The 27,436-nt window shown below is 37.4% G+C and overlaps 2 protein-coding genes across 3 annotated transcripts in view; one reads left to right on the top strand and one right to left on the bottom strand.

Moving 5' to 3' along the window:
- Nucleotides 1-1,094: 1,094 nt before the first annotated feature.
- On the bottom strand, nt 1,095-3,255 carry LOC147074206 (uncharacterized). 2 transcript variants are annotated; one of them, XM_085943858.1, is made up of 5 exons: nt 3,196-3,255; nt 3,043-3,104; nt 2,670-2,806; nt 2,222-2,395; nt 1,095-2,130 (listed from the first exon to the last, which is right to left on the bottom strand). In XM_085943858.1, the coding sequence occupies exons 2-5, from the start codon at nt 3,092-3,094 to the stop codon at nt 1,483-1,485; spliced, it is 1,011 nt and encodes a 336-aa protein (XP_085799984.1). In that variant the 5' UTR covers nt 3,095-3,104; nt 3,196-3,255; the 3' UTR covers nt 1,095-1,482. The 2 variants fall into 2 exon arrangements, with proteins under 2 accessions (XP_085799984.1, XP_085799983.1); XM_085943857.1 differs by lacking the exon at nt 3,196-3,255 and having other exon boundaries at nt 2,670-3,099.
- Nucleotides 3,256-8,220: 4,965 nt separating this feature from the next.
- mute (gon-4 like protein muscle wasted) overlaps nt 8,221-27,436 on the top strand; it is a 45,815-nt gene continuing 26,599 nt past the window's right edge. Inside the window, exons 1-11 of the mRNA XM_085944016.1 lie at nt 8,221-8,608; nt 8,690-8,819; nt 8,930-9,027; nt 11,502-11,658; nt 14,199-14,345; nt 15,721-15,931; nt 16,420-16,491; nt 17,883-18,124; nt 20,389-20,793; nt 22,859-22,995; nt 23,758-23,784. Of these exons, the coding sequence (XP_085800142.1) occupies nt 8,367-8,608; nt 8,690-8,819; nt 8,930-9,027; nt 11,502-11,658; nt 14,199-14,345; nt 15,721-15,931; nt 16,420-16,491; nt 17,883-18,124; nt 20,389-20,793; nt 22,859-22,995; nt 23,758-23,784 (1,868 nt within the window). The 5' untranslated portion in view covers nt 8,221-8,366. The remainder of the gene's footprint in view (nt 8,609-8,689; nt 8,820-8,929; nt 9,028-11,501; nt 11,659-14,198; nt 14,346-15,720; nt 15,932-16,419; nt 16,492-17,882; nt 18,125-20,388; nt 20,794-22,858; nt 22,996-23,757; nt 23,785-27,436) is intronic.

The raw sequence follows: 27,436 nt of genomic DNA, 5'->3' as shown, positions 1-27,436 counted from the left end.
TGTATAAAACCATTTATTTATCAAAAAATTTATTTATGAAAACCAAAATAGGTACATGAATGGTTAAATATTACAATTACAGGAATGTTCACATTATTTAATATCAGTGTACTTTATTAATACAAATAAAAAACAATTTTTTAGTACTAGTTCCACGACATACCAAACTATACACAGGCATTGTCTTAAACTTAAATGACCGCCCAATATGACTTGGTCAATGCGAACACGCGCCAATCTCTACTGGCAAATAATCTTTAGTTGACTTATCGTGTTTTGCCAGTATAGATATTGATTTACAAAAGCGTTACTAGTTATTTATAGCGTTTTTCCAGTAATAATATATTCAATATCGACTTAACACGTAGTGATATCATAAAATTACGGAGGAATTATAATGAATTTGACGACGCTTGTTTTACCAGACGATAGAGCGTGTTGATATCTATCAAGTATCTTATCAGTTCCAGGTTGTTCTATGTCACTTCGAATCAATCAAAAAGCCATTTTGCTAAAAAATGTGATATAGAATAACCTGGAAATAAGGCAGCGAAGTATCTATCAGTAACTATAAATAAATACCACATGAGTTAAGACGCCTCAATAGCTCATCAAAAATAAAATAAGTAAAAAAACTGTGAAGTTATGAGGTTTTCATATCTTGACGACGATATGCATCGGACACATACTTAAAAATCAAAACTATGATTCTGTTACTCTATGTTAATATTAGAATATTTGAATATTCTTGTGAAATATGAAAGCAATAAAAAAAATGATTATTTCATATACTTTGGAATTTTATTTCATCCTGTCTCAAAAAATGATTTATGTACACAATCAATAGCACAATTCACTAAATTTAATATAGTTTTGCGTAAAATTTGCATTTTCAAGATACTTATTATAATATCAAACAAAATACACTATGCTGGCACACATAAACACTCTTTAAACAATTCCTTAGAAATATTTTATAGACTAATTATACATAGTAATTATACGCACAAAATATGAAATTTAATATAGGTTTGCATCAAATTTGCAAATTTAATATAGGTTTGCATCAAATTTGCAAATTTTCAAGACACTTATTATAATAATAACAAACAATATAAGGCTGGAAAAATCACAGATGCAGACACACATAAATACTCATTAAACAATTCCATTTAAATAAATCACTGCATTGAAACAGAACTAGACAAATTATTGGTTTTTCATAAGGATACTGACATGAATGTATACTTTGAAATGGATTTCTTTTGAGTATTTACATGAAAAAACTGTTTTGAGACAAATATAAAATAATGTTTCACAGTTGATTGTAAACAGGTGAAATCATACATCGTTTAAAATGTAACAAGGATCACTTATACTGATATACACGATGCTGTAAAATTTTATTTTATATTCGGCTCAACACGGTAATTATGATTCAGTGAAACCCCCGAAATAGCAACAACCACCCCAAAGAAGCGATTACGGTGCATAGCCGAGATTGTCAATTTTTGCACCTAGCATTAATATTAGTGCGCTCAACTCTGACTTGGCTGCACCGATCAGAGCCGCAGTCTCTGACTTGGCTGCACCGATCAGAGCCGCAGTCTCTGACTTGGCTGCACCGATCAGAGCCGCAGTCTCTGACTTGGCTGCAATGATCAGAGCCTGCGTGTCTGACCTGGTTGCAATGCCGAGAGCCACCATGTCAGACCTGAGCGCAGCAACGTTGATGGTCAGCAACTCTACGGCGGCATTCAACACGGGCACCGGACCCATTGTCTGCGTTGCCACAGAAGTTTGTGACAACGAGAGCCTGCGGGCTCTCACTGTTGCTGGGAAGACAGCACTGCCTTCACTTGTAGCAGCATGGGCTCTTGTGAAAGCAGCACTGTCTTCCAGTGCAACAGTTTGAGCCGTGAGCCGTGGTGTCGCAGAAATTGCACATTCGGGGGTTGTCATCATATCTGCATCTGATGATGATTCAGAATATGCTGTAGTAGGTACAGTAAGAGGGGTTGCGGTGAGTGCCACCTCCATGCTGCTGGTGCTGGGTTGGTTGATCCACCGCTGGGGCTCCGACGTTGACGCGACGTTGACACAGACGCGACCCAAAATTTCCTGTGGTACCTGTGAATTAAATGTTATCACCATAAGTAAACATGCGACGGGTGAACCCTTTTATACTGTTAATCAATATAGAATTTCATGAATGACCTACCCCCCCAGTGTAATTGCCCTGTCTACCTTGCTCCCCAGTAACTGTAAATGGCACTATTAGAGCCATAATTCGCTGCTGGAGAGCAGACAGCCGGATTCTACAGGGCGGGCCGCCTCCTGTCTTCTTCTGGGAGATCAGGATTTTGGCCATTTTGGCCCGCGTGTCTTGCCATACCTGTAAACAATAATAATTAGAAATTTTCAATTTCAACAATATTACTAACGATCTAGTACTATTTACAGCAGTGACATTTGGGATGCTTTCAAAAGATGTGGTTTAATTTATGAAAACATTTCTTACTTGAACTTGCTATCTATAGCTACCTATGGTGGATTTATGTGGAGAGTAAGATATTTTGTAAAATAATATTGGATAGGTTGTTGACACAGTCTATTATATTTAAATAAATAATAATTTTTACCAATACTAGTAATAAATAGTAAATCACCTTTTTCCACCGTCTGTGGGATTTTGTAGCACCGCCCAAACAAGCATTTAATTGCTCCGACAGTTCTGTCCACAACCTCTCCATGTCGAGGCTGGTGAACTGCCCGGTGAGCCTTCCGGCGACGAGGTCTGGATGCACTACGGAAAATATGGTAATGTTATAGTATTCCATATCATTGCGGTTAAGCTGGTTTGAGTTACAGTAAGTTATGGTTTGGTTTTTAGTCTCATAAAACGAGGTCATTACACAATTATAAGTATGTCATAATAATGACACAGGCTATGTCTCGAACTGTGTTAATTCCACATGTTGGCATAACTTTAGTAGGCTACATTTCTTACGAGTATTGAATAAAAACGTGGTAGATACTGACATTCCATGAATTCTACCAATTGCTCCATCTGGTGGCTATTTGCCGCTGGCATTTTGTTAATTCTGTAAAGGAATAAATAAATACACTTTTAGTATGATTCCTACATATTATTTTATAAAATAAACAGTATATTTGAAATCAAATCTGACTTACCGACGTATCTGTTCTTATGAAATATGAAAGTTTTTGAGCGCGAGAAATAGCTGTCAGATGTGGGCATAGACAAAAAAACTCTTAGGCGATCATAAATGTACGCCCGTTTTTGGCAATTATTAGGTTGCATTATTGGACACAGGAAGGAACAGTGTGCTTCTGTCGAAGAGTATATAGTATATTAGTCTATGTGTCGAAGCATCACTATCCAATTATGACTACTCACACTACTCACGTCGGCCATGCTTCAGTCATGAATCGCCCTCCAGGATGTAGCGCCGTGGAAGAAGAATACACAAACATAACCAACAAAAATAATGATTTCGTTTGACACTTCATTTTTGACGTTTCATCTCGTACCATAGACATCGATTATCTCGGTTTTGGCGATGTTGCCAACTGGTCACTCGCGAGTTCAAATAGTCCCTTCCAAAATAGGTATGGAGTTTGGAATCCCTTCGTCTTCAGGATTTGACTTTCTTATTGTTTACATGTTACGTCTGACAGTTCATTCTAACTATCAAAAAAATTATCTTGGACGAACGTTAAGTGATAGTTAAGTGAACGTTAAGCGATCAGTGATTATGGCGCAACATCTGAATGACCGTGAGGAGGATATTATAAAAGCAATGGACATCAGACGGCGAAGCAGAACTGCTACAAGAGGAAAAGTTCAACGTACGAGCGTCGATTAAGATGCTGATGTTTGAAGTATCCTCGTTATGTACCTTATTTCAGCAGGGGGACCGGCAAGGAGTGGCACAACGCCCAAAAAACAATTCCTGGCGGCCTCTACGGTCGTAGATGTAGGTCTACATGACAAGTTGCGTCGATGCGACCACTCGTCATCAGCTAACCATCTGACGGAGAGGACCATCGTGGCCCTCCAGAATGAGATGTTTTCCCAACGGGACAGCTTCTGAAAGCATATGCAAGGGTTAGTGGATTGGGCAACCAATCCTTAAAACATCATAACAGCGATGAGCCTGTACCAAAAAATCGAAGAGGGTTTTGGGGACAACGCATAATAAAATTTGCGAGAACATGACTCAGATCCTTACCGGAAGGATACCTTCACTCGGGAGGCACTATCAAGGATTCCTCCGAGCTGAGAGTCCCGGAAGGCCCTTGAACTCACATTATGGCCGGGGTACTCCCAAGGGGCGACGTCCTGTGGGAAGGGAGTTCTCCATCGGAGGTACAGGCTCCACCAGGGATCCGTACTCTAAGCGAAAGTGATCGCATCTGGACGACCAACAACATTGGGGGCCGCCTAAGAGACTTTCGGGGAGTCTGGATGGCGTAGTGTACCCCTCTCCCCCCCCAACATTGGTAAAAATAATAGCCGTAGCCCACATACCTTTTGTGCGGATACCACCATTGGTAAGTTCTTCTTTACTTTTACGGAAAGAATTTCGAACGCAACAATCACCAGAGGTCACTCTCGAGATCGAGGACTTAAAGAACTCAGGGGTTCTAGAAGAATCGGGTCAAACCCCCAGTTTTTCTCTCAACCCTGTTTCTGATCAAGAAAGAAGACGGGGCCCTATGCCCTGTTTTCAACCGAAAGCGTTTGAATGCATTCCTACAGCCAAAGCCATTCAAACTAATTCACCATTACGAGGTTCCAGCCGTCTTACAAACAGAAGACTGGCTAGAAATAATAGATCTAAGCCAGGCGTATCTCCAGGTACCAATGGCTTCTCAACATCGTCGATTCGTTCGACTAGCCTATCAAGGGGAGCTCCTACAATTCATGTGTCTCCCGTTCGTGCTGCCAACCGCTCCGATTATGTTGGCATCCCTGACCAATTTGGTCGCCGAACGCCTACGAAATAATGGCTGAGAATATTCATTTACCTAGACGACTTCTTAGCAGTCAACCAATCCGAGTCTCGGTTCAGGTGGAATACAGGATAACCTTCCTACAGTCTTTAGGGTAGTGAATAAATATTAAAAGATCCTGTTTGAACCCAAGCCAAAATTGAGGGTCCATGGACATCACGTAGGACACACACAATAAGCGGAGGTTTCTGTCGCCGGAGAAGTGTGTATCACTCCGTTACCATCTGCTAATGCAGGTACAAAAGGCAGTTGGTCCCTCAGACAGGCACATATCCAATCCCTTCTGGGGTGACTCAACTTCACATCCTACCTCCACGAGGAAGGTTGTATTGCCGACGGCTACAACGCTCCAGTCATCAATAGGGCCGAGGTCCCATCCTCACCAATTGATGACAATCCCACCACAGGCCCAACGGGACATCATGTGGTGGCTCTAGGCGATAGGATCCTCAGAGTTGACACAACGCAGGTACAAAAAGGCAGTTGGTCCCTCAGACAGGCACATATCCGATCCCTTCTGGGGTGACTCAACTTCACATCCTACCTCCACGAGGAAGGTTGTATTTCCGACGGCTACAACGCTCCAGTCATCAATATGGCCGAGGTCCCATCCTCGCTAATTGATGACAATCCCACCACAGGCCCAACAGGACATCATGTGGTAGCCCTAGGCGATAGGATCCTCATATTTGACACAACGCAGGTACAAAAAGGCAGTTGGTCCCTCAGGCAGGCAGATGTTCAATCCCTTCTGGGGCGACTTAACTTCGCATCCTACCTCCACAAGAAAGGTTGCATTGCCGACGGCTACAAAGCTCCAGTCATCAATATTGTCGAGGTCCCATTCTCGCCAATAGACGACAATCCCACCACAGGCCTAACAGGACATCATGTGGTGGCTCCAGGTGATAGGCTCCTCAGAGTTGACACACATCAATCACTTCCTGATGACAGACGCAGCTGACAAGGGCTAGGGAGCCCAACCTAATGAACACCACCTATCAGGTACGTGGGAACAAGACCAGTTAGCATGGCATGGCATTCCAACAGGAAGGAAATGTTTGCAATTCAATCTCAGGTACAATCAATCATAGGATCGGAGCTGCTTCTACAGACAGACAACAAAACAGTGGTGGCATACATGAACAACGAGGGCGGCACAAAATCTGTCACCCTCCTAAACCTTTGCCGACAGATTCTAATATTTACCAGTCGAGCCGACATCACGTTTACTGCACAATACTTCCGTAGAAATTTCAACTGCGTGGCAGATCATCTCTCCCGCAGACAACTCATTCCCGAATGGCACCTCATCAACACCGCAACCACCCCCCTGTTTCAAAGATGGGGTGTTCCTGAGGTGGATTTATTCGCAAGCGAAACAGCACATGTCATTGCAACGTATGTGTCACGAGACGTTACAGACAGTGGCGCGCTGTTTCACGACGCCTTCAGCCGAGTGTAGGACTTCAGACTGACGTGGATATTTCCCCCACCAAACATACTTTCACGAGTCCTAGCGCACCTGAACTCAGCAAAAGGGAAGTACTTACTAGTGGCACCGAGCTGGAAACAATGCTTTTGGGGAGTGGACTTACGAAAAAGGGCGATAGTACCTCCTTATACAATGTCTCACCTACATACGACACTAGTAGGTATGGAGACCAACCGTCCACCTCCAAGGACCCAGGACCTGTCCCTTTAACTATGGATAATTTCGGGTGGGGTGGAAATAAATCAAATTGAATGGTGGAGGAAAGGGCACTCCTTACTTCCAGATGGCGGCCTTCGACTCTAAAAACTTACAAACCAGCTTGGAACAAATGGAAAACAATGACATGGGTAACATGAACCTAATGGATCATAATGGCCCTCAACCAATGGAATTGGCCAGATACCTAGGCTACATGCACAACATGGAGGGTTTGTCGTACAACACCATCCTGGTGCATAAGTCAGCCATAGCCACATTTTGCAAACCGATTATCATTGCAGATATCAGCATCAACGTGGTAGTACAACACATTATGTTACAGGCAATTTCGGTACATAAAACGAAACCCGTCAAAACACCGGTTTGGGATCCAGGACGAGTGGTAGATCATCTCAGGAAAACAACACCGGTGGAGTACTACCTATTCGAAACCTCTCGCAGGACAGCTACCTACTTGGCTGCTTCTCGCATCGGGACGAAGGGTTCATGACCTCACACTACTCAGTAATAGTAGACAATGGATTAGTGGAAAAAAGTGACCACATAATTATTGTATGGCCAATGTTTGGCTCAAATACAGATACCGCCAAGCATCGTCAATCGGAATGGAAGCTAAGCGCTTCCACGTGTCAAAACATCGAAACAGTATTCTGGTTACGGAAACTCGTCTGCATGTCAAACCCAAGGAGAGGGATAGGTGGGGATATTTCGGAATTATTTATATCTTCAAGAGGACCACCAAAACCAGCCACCAGGACAGTTATAGGGAATTGGATAAGGTCAGTACTGTTGGAAGCAGGGGTACAAGAACCACCAGGCAGTGTCCGCTCAGTGGTGGCTTTCTTAAACTGTAAATATACCAAATAGATGATATCTTAAAAAGAGGTAACTGGCGTAGTGAGTCGACATTTCACGACAACTACCAGAGAACGATGGATACACCACCATCAGAAGGGGAAAGAGCCCATTAACTTCTCTATTCAACCATATACATGGAAAGTCACGATGATCTATACCTCGTCAATGAATCATTGTCACATACAGGAATTTGGCATACCCAACACCAGGTGATAACAAACAGATATCTCAAGGACTTCAAGGTGAAATTCGAATAATGGGTATTATAGTATACGATATGAAACGGGCGATACTAACTTGTCATACCGCACAGTTTTCGCCCACAGAGTCGATAGTTACGAATTTGGGCTGCAGGATTCAAATAAAAAAAAATTGCAATAAACCCAGACACTACAAACAATAAACCTACGTACAGACGTACAAACTTATCTGGAGAATGAGATGAGGGAGCGACTATCGAAAACTACCTAATCACGCTCGTAACTGGCAAAATCTGACATTCGGATGACGTTTTTCAATACGGCGTCCTGTGGTAGTTCGTAGTTTCATTTTTGGCCATTCTCCAGAAAAGTTTTTAGGTCTGTATTTCATATTTAAAAAAAACATAGACCTGTCTATATTATGTTACAAGAAAAAGACAGAACCAAAGAGCCGTAAATTATTAAGAACACTGAATTTAGCAGGGGATTTGATTAAGCAAGAAATTTTTCACTAATGCAACATTCAGCGAACATCTGTCATTTGAATCTCGTCTATGATTTTTGTCAAAATAAGTCAAAATGAATTGATAACGGTTCGGGTTGTGCAGTTGTGCTTTAAAAATTGCGGTGCATTTACATATTATTATAACAAGAATTTTGTAGAACAAAACAAAATGGACGATAGCGACGTATTAAATACTACAGAAGACGACTTAAATGACTCTGCCGGTAGGTTAAAAATTGTTTTGGACGAAGACGACAGCGATCCCAAACCCAAAACAGCGAAGCGTAAACGGTGATTGTTATTTTACGCGTTATTTAACATAATATTGCAAGCGTCTTCTATGTAAGCTAATCAATATTCTTTATATTAAAGGCGGGTATCGTCAGAAAGCAGTGACGATGAGGAAACGCTTCCAGAAAACTGTTTGCAAATTGAAGAAAAAGTTTGTAAAACTGCCGCCAAAAATCATCTATCGCATTCAAACGTCAAAAATATTTTGAAGGTAATCAACGTTTAACTGATATTAATCATACAGATTCGAAATCTTCGTCGTTCAGTCCTATCGATTGTTAGAAATGTTTGTCTGTTTGATTAATTCTTGTCTTATTTCAGCGAGTGGTTTCCAATGAGCATGTGCTGGCTATGGTCATACTACAGGAGGAAAAAATGCAGAATGAAGAGAGCTCTGCCATTACAAGATCCAAAGCAAAGTGAGTAGGTTACATGTAAATTAAAATACGTAAAACATTTCACCGTGGCACAGTTCGTCGTGAGCTTTCTTATCGGAAAGAGACCTTATACTATACGGTCTCCAACTTAGTAATTATGCCGCAGATGCCCGCATGAGCTTTATAATTACTTTTTTTTACGAAAAGAGTTTATTCCATCTAGACAATTATATTAAATACCTCTTTGGGATGGCGCAGATGCTTTTCGATCCAATATTTTAAATATTCATACATTTCGATGCATCATTATCACACACTAAGATTATAAAAGGTTGAGGTAGATTAGGTTAGGCTGCGTTTGGTCTTTAAAGAAAATTGTAAAAACTCATACAGGCATCTGCGGCACATTTACCTCCAATTTTATTAGATTCAATATGAACATTAATTCAATTTTCATGGCTGATTTTGACAAAATTCATGAAGTCAAGAATGAAAACCTAACCTAACCTAACAAATAATCCAGTATATCGGCTATTTCCAAAATTTGTTTGCTGCCAGCTTCCTGTAAAGTGTAAACTGACAAGAACCGTGTTTTATTTAGACATGAGTTTTATGTCAGTACTATACGACCCGAAGAGGTTGGATGTTCTTTAATATATAGCCATATATTATATTTCCGATACAAGTATGATACGGCGAACTGCATACATACAAGTTTCCAGACACGGATTGAGTATAGCTAACTCCACAAAGATATTATACATACTTAAGTAATTTTGAAAAACGTCAGAAATATATCGTCTCTGTTCTGGCAGAACACACTAACTGGAGAATACTAGTTTTGAGTAATTTGACTTTGAAGTTGTTAAAATGTTTGAAATGGTCTATCATGTGAGTTTATTAAGTAATCGTAAAAAGAATGACTTTAAAATAAAGACTGTTTATTTATTAAGAAAGTCTCCAGACGGTAAAGTTTGAAATAAGGAACATTTTCGTATAACTAACTCAATATGTCATTTTTTCGAATTAGTGTCTTCTGCCAGAACAGTGACGATATCTACTTATAAGAAAAAAGTTCTAGTCACAATTAAAAGCTATGTCTACTTTATCACATCGTCTTCCACTTCAACTTTTTAATTCTGGTTTTAATACTCCGTTTACACGTGCATGGATTTACTGCTGACAGTACATATTATCGCAGCCATATCAAGAAAATTCAGTAATAGCAGAGCGTTGGAGCGGAGCTCGGAGCAGGAGCACGGAGCACCAAAAATTTGTAGTGCTCCACTGCTCCGGTTGTTTTTTTATTATGAAGTTTTCATCCTGAAATCTAATGAAAATAGACTGCGAAATCTTTAACGTGAGACGTGGCGGCGGCACTCGTATTGTATCTTGTCTATGGTTTTCGATTTCAAAGTATTGAAACACGAGAGGAGGGGATGTAGTTCTCCAAGTCGCCGCCTAACCCCGTAAAGATTTCGCACTATAGTAGATATATTTTGACACTTTGCAACACTGGAATTATTTGAAATATGGCAACACTACCGAGTGATAAATAACCTCACTTTTTTTGACTGAAGAGGCAAATAATGAGAGACGATTTGCTGTCAGAAATTTTGTTTTGTAGAATCAATAATGAAAATGACAATTATTTTAAAACTACTTTTTTTAACATTTGTATACATATAATACTTAAAACTTTTTACCCAGAGCGGAGCAGATCATGGAGCGGAGCTGGAGCAAATATTCGGTTCCGGAATGGAGCAACTCAAAAAAGGGTCCGCTCCAAGGCTCTGGGTTATAGTGACGCAGATGCTCGCTTGAGCTTTCATAACTTTTTTTTTTGACCAAACCCAACCTAACGTAATCTAACCTAACTTAACCCAACCTAATCTAACCTAACATAATCTTAGTGTGTGATAATGATGCATCGAAATGTATGAAAATATCAAATTTTAAATTAACAATTATTGGATCGAAAAGCATCTGCGCCGACAGAAAAAGGTATTTAATATAATTGTAAATCGGAATAAACTGTTTTCGTAAAAAAAAATTATAAAAGCTCATGCGGGCATCTGCGGCACTAACCGAAGATACATGTGTAATGCAAGTTACAAGATTCCATGCATGTATCAAAAAAGTTCAGAAGCTTCTGAATTTTCACGTGACAGCTAGAATTTGTGCGATATCTGCTCCTAAACAGTAGAACAGTAGTGGCGAAAATGCCGAAAAAATTATGAACTACACCGCACAAAGCATTTTGACATTTACAATTTTTCACAACCAGCCAAATAGCACCATAAAATGACAACAATGCATCTCGCTTACACTTGAAGAATGTGATTGGCGAGACAGTCAGAGCTTTTACGTGTAAACAGTTATTGTCGCAATAGTTTAATTTACACGATATTGTTGGTAGTAAATTCATGCATGTGTACAGGCGCTATAACACCGAGTAGTATTGCGCATACAATTTATAATCATATTCCTAACCATAACGAACTTTTTAATCTTAGAAAGATGATGAACGCTTCTCCGATGCAATCATGGCCACTGCCTATGACACCTGTGAAGATGCCCCAGTTGGCTTCCCCAGAAGTGACGTCACTCATTGCTCAAGACCTGCCCGATGAGGAGTCTGATGAAGAATACCAGCCGAATCCTGATGAACATGTCAGTACCATATTAAATCAATCTTTCGTAATGGCTGTTGGGTATTGAATGCCTATAGCCTTCTATCAAAGTGATATTGTTGTGGTATGTAGTAATTGTATATTTTGTTAATACAAAGCTGCTCACAGACATTAAAAAAAACCCTGTATTGATATTCATATTTGGGAAAAAAATATATATACAGTGAAACCCCGATTCTACGGTTTTCAAGGGACTCTAAAAAAACCAAACAAAGCGACACAACTTAAAGGTTTGTATGTATCATAAACAATTCTACGAAAGCGAAATGAAAAATATTCAACATAAACGGTCAATCAGGATAATATTTGTGACAGGACCATAATATTTAGACGATATATTGAAGAAAACGATAAATCGGGGAACGGTTAACGCAGAATTATTTAACATTGTTCTTATGGGTGTTTGGCGGGACTTTCAAAAATGAACGATCCGTGCGGGAAAACGATTTATACGAGAACGGTAGATCGGGGTTCCACTGTAGATACATATATGAGGCGCCGAGTGCCAAAGGAGCTTAAGCGCCAACTTTACGATTTTTGACATTTGAATGTAGGTTTTTTCTATAAATCGATATGTATCATGCCACAAAGTCTTATCGCTCAAATAATTATAGATATTTTACAATAGAGATTTATTTTCTGTGGCATAATTGTTTTGGTCGTTATGTCGACACGCCACAGAAGCTTATCCGCCAATATTCTATGGAGAGCGCGAGACCAAAATAGCTGTCAGATTTGTTTTATTGAATATAGTTCTCAACAGTGAAAAAAACTAAAAATGAGCTAAAGAAGGATTAGAAAAATAGTTTCGATGTGTGTTAAACCTGTAAACGAGGAAAATCATGGTAAGTTTAACATGTTTTATCCGTTTTTCTTTCACATACGCTGTTGTTTAAAATATTTTAGATTACTTTTGAAATATGGTTATTAACTTCATTTTAGTAATTATGTCCACTAAACTTTTACTTCCATAAAGGAAAATAACTCTTATTTCTAATTTCATCTTATTTTATATCTAATTATGAAAGATATACACTAAAAAAAGTATTTAAAAAATCACCCGAATCCTTGAGAAAAAATGATGGTGTTAAATTTGAATAATGATTTTGTTATTTTGGCCAGTTTGGAGTAACGATTTGATTTAGTATTATTAATAATATTGGGTATATAGACGGTTATTACAAAAAAAACCATCCAAAAGCTTTGAAATCATTGCTGTAATGGCAAAAATGTATTTAATATTATAAGGCAAATTTTATGCCAAACAAACTCATGTAACAATCATAACAAATTTGACCATTTTTTCAGTGTTTATTTGGCATAATAAAATTTGTTTATATCAAAATGTTTTTTTATTGCTATCCAAACCCTTACATTAAAACATTTTTTTTAAATGATTTATTTTTTTAAATTAATGCCATTATTTGAGTTTGAAAATGTTAATGCCACAGAAGCTTATGCAACAAAAAAAAGTATCAAGTGCCACCTTTTTTCATTTTTCTATATGCCAAAGGGGCTCAAACACCATTTTTTTTGGAATCCAATAGATATTTTTCATTAAATGTTATTGCAAATAATACTTTGATTTTTTTAAATTTGCTTTGCTTAGAAAATAATTGTCCATTTCAACATTCAAGCTTAAAATTAAAAAAATAAATTCACTGAAAACTTGTCGGCCATTTTGTAGCACTTTTGTTAAATGGTGCTTGAGCTCCTTTGGCGCTCGGCGCCTCATATATTCTTTTTAACACTTGAACAGGGCCCAGGCCCAATGACAGTAGTGTATTTAGTAATAGAAGAGAAACAATCACAAACACCGATGCTTTGAAAAAATCACTTAAATATATTGTGACCTCACCGTGAATCAAATTGGGGCCCCTGGATGTAAGGCCAGCGCCTTACGAACTGGACTGGAAGGAAATCAAAATGAAGCTGAAAATGTTTACGCTATGCTAATGATAAAATTAGCAGCTAGTCATTTCACGCACTTATATAAAAATTCCTTACAAGTGTAAAACAAATCGTTTGGAATATTTAAATGAACAATCATAAAAATATATACATTCAAATCAAATGTCAAAAGAGGACGCTATCTTTTTTACAGTTTTCACTTTAAATTTTAAATTTCAAAATGGCGAATTTGGTTGTCCGTTTTTATACTGCAATGAATCAGTGTGTTCCTTCCTTTCTTTTTTTATTCGTTGATAAGCACATACTTTCTTTTGTACTTTCTTGTTATATTGGTTGTTATTTTAATAATTTTTATAATTTATATTTATTATGTATTATGGCGCATTGGCCAATCGCTGTTATGCCATAATACTCTTTTCTAAATAAATAAACTGTTCGCAGAGCTCAGCATTCATACAGATGCGCCGACCTTTGGTTTTTTTTCACTGTTGTATTCATGGGAGAATTTTGTTTTCGAATACCAAGTTTCACACACGTAAAGATTTAAAAGGACTGGTGTTTTGCAATAACAATTTTGAAAGGAATTTTTGTTGCAATTATTTCTTTCAGAGTGATGACGAAACTGATACGCTGGGATCCTTGTCGGACGTTGATTCTCAGCCTCGCACTCCGGCCACTCCTGGCCAGCCCAACAGTGACATACCGGAGAGTCCTTCCACCCAATACACAGAGGATGGCCTCTTCAAGTTACCCAAGGTATAAATTATTTGTACCTTATACTCGTCAGAACCTCTGATAGACATCACCCAAAGAATGTAACATAACATTTATAATCTTTAATTAAACGATTTTCTACTCGAATTAATAATATATGAAATTTTTTGAATGTAACATTGGTTACATCTAAATTGTACGTAAAACATTTCACCGTGGCACAGTTCGCCGTGAGCTTTCTATCGGAAAGAGATGACAATTTTTTTAGATTCAATATGAAAATTAATTCAATTTTCATAGCTGATTTTTTCAAAATTCATGAATTCAAGAATGAGAACCTAACCTTATCTGACATAACCTAACCTAACCTAACCTAACAAATAATCCAGTATATCAGCTATTTTCAAAATTTGTTTGCTGCCGGCTTCCTGTAAAGTGTAAACCGACAAGAACCGTCTTTTATTTAGACATGAATTTTATGTCAGTATTATACGACCCAAAAAGGTTGGACGGTCTTTAATATACAGCCATATATTTCAGATACAACATTTTACGGTGAAGTGTGATACGGCGAACTGCATATGTACAAGTTTCCGGACACGTGTAGCATTTTTTATTGAATATAACATTACACATACCTGTTAGAAAGAAAGGAAAATATATCAATTGAATGGGACTATCACAACCATCGCAAACTGAGCGGTGTGCTTTACCGCTTATGCTACCGATGTAATTACTAATCGAGTCAAAGCAATATGCAACTGAGTACCTATTGTTAATAGTAATTACCTAGATTCCAATTTACAAAAGAGAGAATTAGAAATAACTCCCCTTGTTGCATTTTGTATCGGTAGCTTAATCTCTGAACCACAGTGGTCAGATTATAATGATTGTGGATCAAATTGAGATCACAGAACAAAATCACAGATTAATGTTAACCCATAGCTTACGGGCCGCACAAAATTGTGTTTTTGCTAATTACTTTCAAATGCAAATTAACATGTTAATTACAAAATTAATTAAAAGGGCCCGTAAGCATTGTGTTAATTGTATCTTCACAACAGATCGACTGCATACATGGTAATAAAAAGACTGTAAAATTGATGTTTGTTCTTGTGGCTTAATAGAAATGTTTTATTTTTTTTTGCATTGGCTCTACAATCCAACATAAATCTTGGATGACTCTTGAAAAGGTTTCTTTACAGATTTGTTTTATCCAAATCCAAACAAATCAAAGATCCAAACAGATATTAAAATACATGTGTATTTTCAGGCCAGAGTCCACTAACGGACATTTTATCACATCATATAAATTGATTGAGCCCGGCCAACTCATGTGGCTTAAATATTTAATTAACGTATTTTGACTCAATGCCACCGATCCGTTTATGTATTGTTTAACATTCTCCTTTGACAGATTGTCACACCAGTTAAGGAGAAAGAGACCACCAAAGAGGCGACAATCGCTTTACGTACCCGCTCCAAATTATGTCTCAGCGACACTCCCATCGAGACAATCGAGGAGTCGTTTTTCCCGCCCGATATCACAAAAGACATGTACGACTTTGAAGATTGCGGATGGGACGATAATTGGAAAAATTTCTTAACTGACTTCACTAAACCGTTGAGTACGTATTTATTCGTAATAATTAGCCGGCTCTAACATCAAAACTCGCCTCACTCGCGCGTAACCTCTCGAAACGCCAAAATATACTCTAGCTAGACATCAAACACCATTACACAAATATGTCATCAGACGCGGAAACAGCGATTATATCGCAGAAATTTAAGTAGAAGGTGAAAATAATGGATTCATCCGTCAATTTGTTCAACAATTCAACAGTGCATTTTGACATCTAGATAAAATGACCGATGAGAGCGGTTTGCAGGTTAGCTCATTTCGGCAGAGCCGATCTCGATAAGTAGGAAAGTCGCAAGCGACCAATATGCGGAGCTCCATTTGGCAACGTGTGTTTTATGAATAACGATGACGTCACATCGACGTTTTCGACATGTTGCTGACAAGGCGAGTTTTGATATGAGAGCCGGCTTAGTTTCACTTTACAAAACATATATTATATATCTAATTAATATATGATTGAAAAATTCATTTCAGCTCAGACACATGAGGATGACGATGAGACAGATCCAGAGTATAATGTTGACGCTGACAAACGTAACTGCGAATGTAAGTACTTTTGTAGTATTATCTTATTGATTAACACCTGAAAATGCAGATGACACATTTTGCACTAACTGTCATTATTGTTAACTCTAAATTTTAATTGACTGCTTATGTCGCTACAACCTGATATGCCTCCAACATTTCTCTCCACCATATTCTATCCCTTGCCCTGGAATGCAAGTGCTCCTTTTTCACTGATTGGCTTTGTGTAAATGGAACTTTCACCTTGCCCCACCTCCTCGGCATGTTGATGAAAAGGTAACCTCGTTGCAGCGGAGAATACGTCTTCTGACGCTGGATGAGGCTGTCGAAGACCTGACAGCGAAAGTGGAATGAATCTACAAAAGGCCGGCACACATATTAAATGTTCTTTCCGCATATTAAATGGCGATTGGAGATAACCATGTTGACTCCTGACCATCACACCAGTTAATTTTTGACAGGCTACGGTAAGTTCGCTGCCAAGCTCTTTGAACTTGGACTTGTTACCCGACCGGCATGTCCATGTGGCGGAGAAAAGCAGGATGCAAATCACATCCTCTGAGAATGTCCAAGAATGAGCTCCGAGAGGGAAGAGTTACTCAAGTCGGTCCAACTAGCTGTTAAGAAATAGTATTTGGTATTACAGTTGTAAGAAAATATGATACTATGAAAAATGATTATTCGGCTAATACACTGTAATGGTATAATGTGCTGTATTATGATGTAATAATACACCGTCTCTAATTTCGCCAATCTACTTGCTGACCTAGCTAAGAGTTGTTTGCTGGAAATTGATTCGCTGGGAATATATTACTGCAGAGTAATTTGATACATTAAACAATAGATATTTGATCGCTATTATTCTGCAGCTACAGTATAGATGCTTCACATCAAATGTAGTCCCTCCGAAGACCGAGTGTGGTGCAGGGCGGGTTTGGTTTGGAAGACGTGTTTGTGTTGTTGGGATTATTCAAAATTCATAATCTTATCAAAGCAAAATCATAAAAAAATCACAAATTGTTATATACCTACAGTTAGTTACAACAGAAATGCAAAAGATGCAAGTCCATTTTAAAACATGAAATGTATTCCACTTATCTCCCATATCAATATATTATGTAAATCAAATCATTGTTTATAATTTAATCATCAAACCTTATAAACCTTATTACCTTATTTTTTACAAACTGCATTTGCACCTTAGAAAAGAGGTTTACATAATATATGAAATACGACATTATTATTGTTATAAATACAGATAAATGGGGCACAATTTTTCATATGTTAAGTAGAGACACAAAACCAAAAGAAAAGTATTTTGATGTCTTGATTTTAGCCTTGACATATTATTATTATGTATTAACATGATAACGAAAAAGAAAAAGCAATGAATGTTTGTTTTGTTATTACAGTGGATTTGGTGGAAGAATTTCGCCAAGACAGAGTGACGAGGAAAGAATTGAAAGACCTAGTGGCAGAGTTGAACCTTGAATTTCAAGACATCTTTGATACTCCTCAACCGACGGATATAACGGGCCCCAACTCCAACCTCGTCCCTACAATTGTTCCACCGAATGACACCTTATTGGCTGTCAATACTGGTTATTCTCCACGAAAATTTTTGGATATAAGCAAACCGCAAGTATTTGAAAAGGTGTCTATTGTATTCTTTATGACTTCTTATTATAATATCAGTAATCACAGCGCAGCGGAGACAAACAATCTGATATCTTAGGACCCTATGCATAGACGTAAATAAATTCGTGTATACCAGGCATTGGCGAAGGGTGGGGGTAGGCTGCTAAGATCCGACATAGAATTTTAAAAACTAATAGGCCATCCATGGACTGAAACCGTATGCGGTTTAGAACCGTGTGTCATACTAAGCTTATCTTTTCTGTTCATGGAAATATATTTTCACAAACTATATCATAAGCATCTGATCGTATCCGTTTATACCATACACTTACACTTACAAATTTAGTGAAAATATATTTTCACGAACAAAAATCATAAGTTTAGTATGGCACACGGATCTAAACCGCATACGATTTCAGTCCATGGATGGCCTCTAACTAGCACCATCTGTAATTTGTATTCTTAGTTCAATGAAAACAAACAAGGGTACAAGTCTGTTTACTGGAAGCCAGGCGGGGACAGTGGCAATTTTCATTGCCAACCTAACCTAACCTAACAAATAACCCAGTATATTGGTTGTTTTCAAAATTTGTTTGCCGCTGGCGTCCACTAAATATAAAATAGACAAGAACCCAAATAAGTATAACTGACAAAGTTTAGTGTTCACTACTTTGATCAACTTTGTTGAATTGTTGTTCCCACTTATCAATTTACTGTTAATTGTCATTCAACATATACTAACTTAATCTGGTGCGACAGACCATTCCGGTCCATGGCCGTCTGCACAACCGTCATGATCTCATCCCAAGCTTTCTCTCCCTCTCCAGTCAGTCACACTCTGCCTCCCTCTTGATGTTATCCGCCTATCTCTTCTGGGGGCTATAAACTTTATAGAGAGCTCTAGATCCATCCATCTAACAACTTGACCGGCCCATTTGAACATGGCCCCCACATCCTGAAGCGGGCCCCCCTACCCATCGCTAACGTTAAGAGCAGTGTGATGTTTTACAGTAATTCTAATGGATTCAAGCTCTGTACTATTCCATTTAAGTCGTTTTTTGCGACCCGGGTTTCGCCTTTCGGCATCTTCAGGCGTCGTGTACACTCACCAAAGGCAAATACACACTGACAACGAACCCCCTAACTCTACCTTATATAGTAAATCGATACAATAAAGTAGGTATTATTGTATCCTGGGCTTGGGCCATGTATCTGAGTCTTCGCACCCTCAAGATATTGACTATATTGGGGTTAAAATGTTCGCAGAGCTCAGCATTCGTAAGGATACGCCACCTTTAGTTTTCTTTAACTGGTCCAAGTATCCTTCGGAGAGTTTTGTTTTCGAATACTCGGATAGCCTCCCCTTGTTTCTTAGTCTCCAGGTTTCACACCCATATACAACGATTGATTTCAGTCTATCCGGAATTTTGTCAACATACAGATGAAAGACATAAATCGGCACGTGAAAACGTGTCAATGGACATTGTGTATAAAATATGATTATAAATTTCCATAGCAACCATATATAATTTGAATGTTTTAGCTAAACCTATCAGCTTTCTAACACTACGAATTCTATTTACGTGAAATTGTTATATTTTATCGTTGGCGAACAAGACTTAGAATGTTGAAAACAGTTATGTATAATATAGGCTTTTCGCTCATGGAGAAACTAAAATCCGACGAACTGGTTGCTGAGGGAACTCATAAACTGGCCAATGACTAATGCTTCGCACACGGCGCTACTGAAACCCATTTGCAATAATAATCTCTTAACCTCAAACTGTCAAACCCATTGTCTCTCCTACTTCATTCTAAGTTTTTTTTGTAATATCTTTACGGGAATATTCTGGAAACCTGTAATTATACAGGTAGGAGTATTTCTCAACTTCTGCCACAAATTTTTAATTAAAGATCGGTTCGCCCATCTTTAAACTTTGACATCTAGACTTGTTATTGCGTGTTCAGTTCAGTTCAGTGCTACCAATTTTGGTAATAAAATATAATTTTTCATCGAATTTACTGATATTGGCACCACTGTTTTATGGGAGACTAGCATGTTGCGTCTCTTCAGTTTAGTGGTGAATGTTTTGAAACTGAGAGATTCTAATCTTGCCGAGTCGCCATTGAAATACATTATCTAGATACCGGCTGGAATTTTAGTTTCAGTATCGTCTTTTTTGAGTATTCTTGTGAGCGGAAGGCCTAATAATTATTTTCAACCTCCTTGGATCCATTCCATGTATGTGATCATATCCTACGACATTACTTGTTTTTCAGACTGCTCCAGAATATGCTTCTGGAAAGCAATTACCGATTAATGAATACACTGGCCAGGAATCACAAGTACAAGAGATTCAAATTAATAATGCCACAGTAGTGGTAAACGATAATCAAGAATCGCGACTGCCTTTGCAAATAGACGTCGGAAGTGAGCCATACCCGCCGGCGCCTGGCAATTCTGCTGACTTACTCAAGACAAAGCAGAAGCCAACTAAGCACATAGTTGTATTCAATGAAGATGAATGGATCCATAAAGAAGGTGATGCAAATCTGCAGCAAATTCAACGGGATATCTTGGACCAGCAGATGCGGCAACATGTTCAGATAGCCACGCAGTGCTTTCTCCAGTTACATGGCCACCCCTCGTACTGGCAACATGGCCCTAGTCAAAAGGAATATTTGGTAATTGCAACATATTGTGTTTAAACTATCTACAATTGAATATTATATTGTTATTTGCAGACAGATGTACAGTAAAACCCTTGTTAATTCCAAATTAATAAGTTAAAACTGAAAATCAAAAAAAATACTGTAAAAAACAGTAAAAATGGTTTTTTGTTGCAATTTCATAACTTTGTTTCTGTTTCCAATACAATTTCCTTTAGTGGTGACTATTATTGCTTTTATATGTTTATAAAAGGTGTCCCAAAATTCATTATGCTAAAAATAAATTAATAAATTGAAAAATTGAAATTGAATTATGGTTCATTCATCGATTTAGTGGAATTTTGGGGAATATTTAAATTCTCGGCGAATTTCGAATTAACCATGTTCATATTAACGGGGTTTTACGCCATCATCATTTATGGCATTACAATTTGGCATCCTTCAAAAACATCCTCCATCCTGGACGATCCAGCGCCGACACTCTCCGGTTGCTTTGACAAAGCATTCTTTGTGGTGCAGTCCAGTCATCTCAATTTCGGCCGTCCAGGTCTTCTTTTGCCCTCGAGGCCGTGTATATAGCCTGCCTTGCTGGTATATCCTCCAGCATTCTATACACGTGGCCGGTCTTTGCATCCCCATATGCCACGTGATCTTTTCGCCCCTATAAAGTGCCTACAGCTCCCCATTATACCTTGACCTCCAAATGCCACTCTCTCGGAACAGTCGAACAGTCTCTCGAACAGAACAGATCCTCCCCAGCATTCTTTTCCATACGTTAATTCTGGGCGCAGGACAGTTTTATATAAGGTTGTTTTGGTTTTCCTTGAGAGTGCCTTGTTCTTTAGAAGTCTTTGGAGACCAAAATAGCACCTTTTGGCGATCGTGATCCGGTGATTTATTTCGTCAGAGTTTTAAGTATTGTTACATTAAAAATTTGGTTATTAAAATTTCATCACTTCGTTTCTTTCCATTAATCTGTACACGTAATACACATGCGATGTTTGTGCATAAACACATGGTAACAGCCATGACGTCTTCTGGATCAGAACTGTTTCCTGAAGGCCAATTTTTTAACGAAGCAGTATCACACTGAGTAGAAAACCTAGTAAATAGCTTCAAAGGAAGTATAGCGCTTCGAATGGTGTCCAATAATGCAACGAAATTGTCGGGTGTATATTTATGATCTTTATATTTTTGTCTATGCTGACATGACAGCTAGATTTACCATGCGAAAAGTGTTATATTTGAAAAAATACTTCTGTCACCACTCACCTTAGTTTCGACGCATAATGCCGATAATCTGGTTGGAGGTGACATTAAATCTTCCAACCTAAAAATTAACATATCTGCCAATGGTTTCGATAACCGGAATCGTTTCACAAACGCAACGTCGGTCATTTTGAAAGCATCCGTCCGGTTACCAAATCTTGCGTCAATCACTTCCATTTTGGGAACGTAAAATAACATAAACTATGGTAATGACATCATATTTAATCAGTACTTATCCGTTAACGTTGCATTATTAAACGATTCATTGTGAAAGTACATAGCTAATTAATCCAAAGAATCTAGTTACGTCTCCAATATTACAATATTCAATACAAGAAACATGTTTGTTTCTGTATTACAAAATTACAAAAAATACTTAAATAAGAATTTAAACACAAAATAACACTTTCAACGGTAATATTTAAAAGACAAAAAACAATAAATAAAGAGCCTTTCGACGTTACAATTTAATCTGTTTACAATCTAACATCTGTCAAAATTCGACCGCGGTTAGCGCCTCTACTGTCGAAGCGTGTGAAGCTTAATCCGTACTAGTTATTCTCATGCATTCCTTCACTTTTTTATGCTATTCTCATTGAATACTTCGATAGCGCTTCGTTCAAAAATTGGCCTCCTGGTGTCAGACTTATCAGGTGCCATTGGCAAGGGATGCGAGACATATACATTTTCAGTGATGTGCCGTGTATTTTGTTTTTGAAATTTTATTTTATTATTCAACATTGTTTATGTTTTTATTTAATTTTTTCTTCTCTACTGAGGGTAATTTTAATTTAACTCTGATTGTCAACAGATGTCTCTGAAATATCTGGGTCAAGGTCATGAGAAGTCCGCCTTCCACCCTTGCAATTTAGACAGCGCCATTCGACTGTGCAATGAGTGGGAGGCCAGGCTTGCAGAAGACAATGAAGAAATGAGACTAATGATGAAGTGAGTTGATTTCTGTATTTCGATAACATAATATCTATCAGTAGCGAAGGGTGGAGGTAGGCTGTTAAGATCAGCCATAAATAGTGCACATTAAACTTTGTTAGTCACACGTATTTATTTTATTGAACTAAGACTACAATTTACAGATGGTGTTGGTTGGTTTTTAAAAATCAATTAAGCCCTGCCTAAGCCAAGCCAGGTCATTCAAAATATTCTGCGGAATGATGAAACCATAGGCAAAATTTGTCGCCGTGCCAGCATGTGATAGCACGTGACGTGATCATAATCATAATCGCAGCATAATATTTATCTCCAATTTATGTGGCAATCACATCGAAGCTATTACAAACAATCAATGGTGTGTAGACCTTTACGACCTGCTATTTAAACAAATAAAATTATTCACAGACAAAGAAGTCAGCATTTATTTAGTTGACCATTCCGAAGATGCCCGAAACAGCTGTTAACGTAAATAACTCAAGAAATTAGAATTAACAAAAATAACTTTGTTTAAAAACCGTTGCTTGTTTCAGTTACCGTTTCCGTGAGATTTGGCCCAAATAAGCGGCTGGCCCAATTAACCGTTGGCCCAATTAAGCGTACCTAATCATTTGTACTTTAATAAGTAATCAACCATGAAATTCCTGTATATAATGATAATTATTAGACTAAGAAAAGGTCACACATTCAAGTACTAAATTACAATGAAAAAAAATTGTTTCGAATAATTTAACCTACTAATGATTTTATTATTTTTTCCAGGTTCATTGACAGAGAGATTTCGAAAAGGTTTGAAAACATTTCTTGAAAAAAAAATAATGGCTTTTATTATTGGTAAATAAATTAAAATACAGTAGGCGCTCGGTAATCCGGCGCCCATATTTTTTCACCTATGCCGGATTATTGGATTTCTATAGGAAATAATTCTATCACAGATTTGCACACTAAAAATCTTTATTAGTTTATGTATATGTTACGCCGAATGTGCGAAATTCACTATTACATGTAATGGGCAAAATTTTGCCTAATTCATGTAATAGTCAAGCCCGTTGCCTTATTCATGAATTAGGTAAATTATCTGCCGAGTGCGTGAATTCGCCAGGGTATGGAATTCCTAAACTGTCAACATGACAGTAGAAAAAGTAAATTTAATACGGATGGTTTTATCAGTTATAATTGGACATAATATAATATTATTATTATTAGGTTAGGTTAAGTTTTATAATTCTGAATTCAACTGAATGACCATTTTGAGGTTAGCTAACAAGTGTCAACAAACTATCACAAACAAACAATCGACCATTGCACGATTGATACCCAAGCACGAATCAAATCGCGAAAATACCTTTTAACTCTTTTACTCCCAGCTGATTTAGCCTAGCATATGCGAAAACTCCCAAGCGTTTTTTGACAAAAAATCGTCGATTTAGTTTTTTTTAAATAACTAATTCTACACATGTTTTAAAAATTTGAAACTTTTTTTGTGTGTTCTCAATGGTGTATAAAGCAATAATAAGTAATAATATTGATAGTTTACATCAATAAAACAAAAGAAAAAAATAATGTATCAATATTTATTTAGAAATGAACGGATAAAACTATGTTTGAACAACAAAACAAGTGTGACAACATTTTTTTATTTATAATTGATTTATCAAATTTTATAATATAATCTATCCTTATGTAGTAACAGAAAAAAAAATAAACAAATTATTATTTATCTATGAAATAGAATTTTTATAAAGTAATCAAAAAAAATCGTATAGTGTTCAAGGTATTCAAGAATATTATTCAATTCACGAAATCGCAAGAGAATTCGATACAGTATCGACGACTAACTGATATGAGAATGAAGTAATTTCAAAAAATAAGTCTCAAAGCAATAAATCATTTATAATAATATTTATATACATGTATTTTTTCACCATCTTACAAAAAGTACAGTAGCATCCATTGTTAGTTCAAAAATTACAAAACTCATTCTGTAATGTGATATATGAATCATAAAACAACTAAAAGAAATATCAGAATTTAAAATGTGTCATAAAAATAATGTTTTATTATTTTTATGACCCTCTTTGGTCTCGAGTTCGACAGCAAGAGCAATTATGACTTGTGAGTTATTAGGGTATGCCAAAAACAAGTGCGGCACTAAAATAAATATTAGTCATGCCCAACACAGAGTGAATATAATGCTTTGTCTACATGAGACGAAATATGACGGGAAAAAATTTGGAATAAATCGTAAATTTGGTTCCAAACTTTCGGCCGATGGATCGGCCCAGATGGAGTTTTCGCATAGGTATGGTGGGCCGAAATATCGGCCCCGTGGGAGTAAAAGGGTTAATAAAATTCTTCCGTTATCATATTATAGTTCTAGATTTTTTTTGCGCATAGTAAATGGATATGAACGTCATTGTAGTTATTGATTGGTATATTTTTATATTATAATCAATGATATTTGACACATTTGGTTAGTTTGATTAGTTGCAAAAAACGCCACCGAAGCGCGACCATCTATTTTGTCCAATGCATGAACTAGGCAGAAAAACTACTGCCGAATTCACGAACTCGGCAGATATTTTGTCTAATTCATGAATAAGGCAACGGGCTTGCATTTTTCATGACTTAGCAAAAATTTTGCCCATTTCATGTAATAGTCAATTTCGCACATTCGGCGTAACATATACATACACAAAGGGTTTCATGTTTACGTTGTTTGTCCGCCATTTTGTTTAAGTGACGCTTTCACGCACGAGAAAAACAAACAAACACGTATTTATCTGTCAAGGTCGGGCACCAAACTGCCGAGTGAACAGGTCTCCGCTGTAATCCGGCAGTTTAATGTGAAATCTGCCGGATTATAGACCAGGGAAACTGAGTTGCAAAATGCTGGACTATTGGACGTGCCGGATTGGTGAACGCCGGATTACCGAGCGCCTATTGTACATCAATAGGTCCCTGTTAATTCGACAATTAATATCAATATTACATAATTCAAACACATTGCGTTAAGCTTTGCCTTGATGTTAAGTCATATGAATATCTACATATTGGTATTATACCCTCTCAGGCAGTCCTTGAAGTGCAAGGATGACCGACAGGTGATGCCTCTTTGCCGGGGATAATATAAAATGACTGTGCAGGACACATTTATTTGGAAGTATTATAGGTAGTGAGATATCCCGAGTTCTGAGCTAGCTCAGGGTATTGGTTGAACTCAGGATTCACAAAATTAGATTAAATAAAAGTCTTTGTTTTTTGGTAAGCACATGGCTTTGTATTTTATTGTTATCGTTTTTATAGTTCCTTAATTAACTATATCTTAATACCACTTATATCTATTTATTAATGGCCGACACTAGTTTTATTTTTGGCGCGGGAGTTCGCGAACTCAACTCTGCGTCCGTTCGCGACTCGTGTTTTTCTTCGACTGACTTTTAAATGTTTTAAAACTGTACAGTTATTGCAAAAGAACTCTCTTGCTAACTCTCTTCCACTTTTACATACATCTCTTTTAAACTCTCATATAGATTTACAAGGTATTCCTATTACAAAATTAATTACAATTTTAATGCTATGAATCTTAATAATATAATACTTAAAGTTGTTGGTTTGAAATTTTATATCTAGGTACATCTTCTCTAATATATAAAAATTTATATTTGTTTGTGTGTTTGTTTGTTTGTTTGTTTGTTCGTATTGAATGCACTGCCATACCGTTCATCCGATTGCGATAAAACTTTGTGAACTTATTGCTTGCACTTCCGTGAAGAGTATAGGCTATATCTTATATATAAAAATGAATGTCTGTCTGTCTGTATGCCTGTTTGTCTGTCTGTCTTTCTGTCTGTCCTGAATGCATTCCTATACCATTCATCCGATTGCGATGAAATTTTGGTAAGTGGTTGTATGCACACCCGCAAAGGTTTCTGAATTAGAAAAATCATCATCTTCTTCATCATTCTATTTTCTTTTATTCATATGGTTCCTATACCATTCATCTGATTGCAATGAAACTTTCGTAAGTTATTGTACACACACCCGCAAAGGTTTCTAAATTAGAAAAACCATCTTCTTCTACTTCTTCTTCATTATATCTTCTTTTATTCGTATGGTTCCTGTACCATTCATCCTATTGCGATGAAACCTTCGTCAGTTGTTGTGGTAACACCCGCAAAGGTTTCTCGATAAGTACAACTATCTTCTTCTTCTTCTTCTTCATCATTCTATCTTCTTTTATTTGTATGGTCCCTATACCATTCATCCGATTGCGATGAAACTTTCGTTAGTAGTTGTGCCAACACCTGCGAAGGTTTCTGAATTAGTACAACCATCTTCTTCTTAATTATATCTTATGGTTCCCATATACCATTCATCCGATTGCGATGAAACCTTCGTCAGTTGTTGTGGTAACATCCACAAAGGTTTCTGAATAAGT

This window comes from Rhyacophila brunnea, unplaced genomic scaffold (genome assembly GCF_057557595.1).
Source record: "Rhyacophila brunnea isolate RB1 unplaced genomic scaffold, BYU_Rbru_1.0 scaffold_16, whole genome shotgun sequence".
In the NCBI taxonomy this organism is placed as follows: Eukaryota; Metazoa; Arthropoda; class Insecta; order Trichoptera; family Rhyacophilidae; genus Rhyacophila; species Rhyacophila brunnea.
Note: the sequence above shows the minus strand (reverse complement) of the source record. Positions and strands in the feature narration are given on the sequence as shown.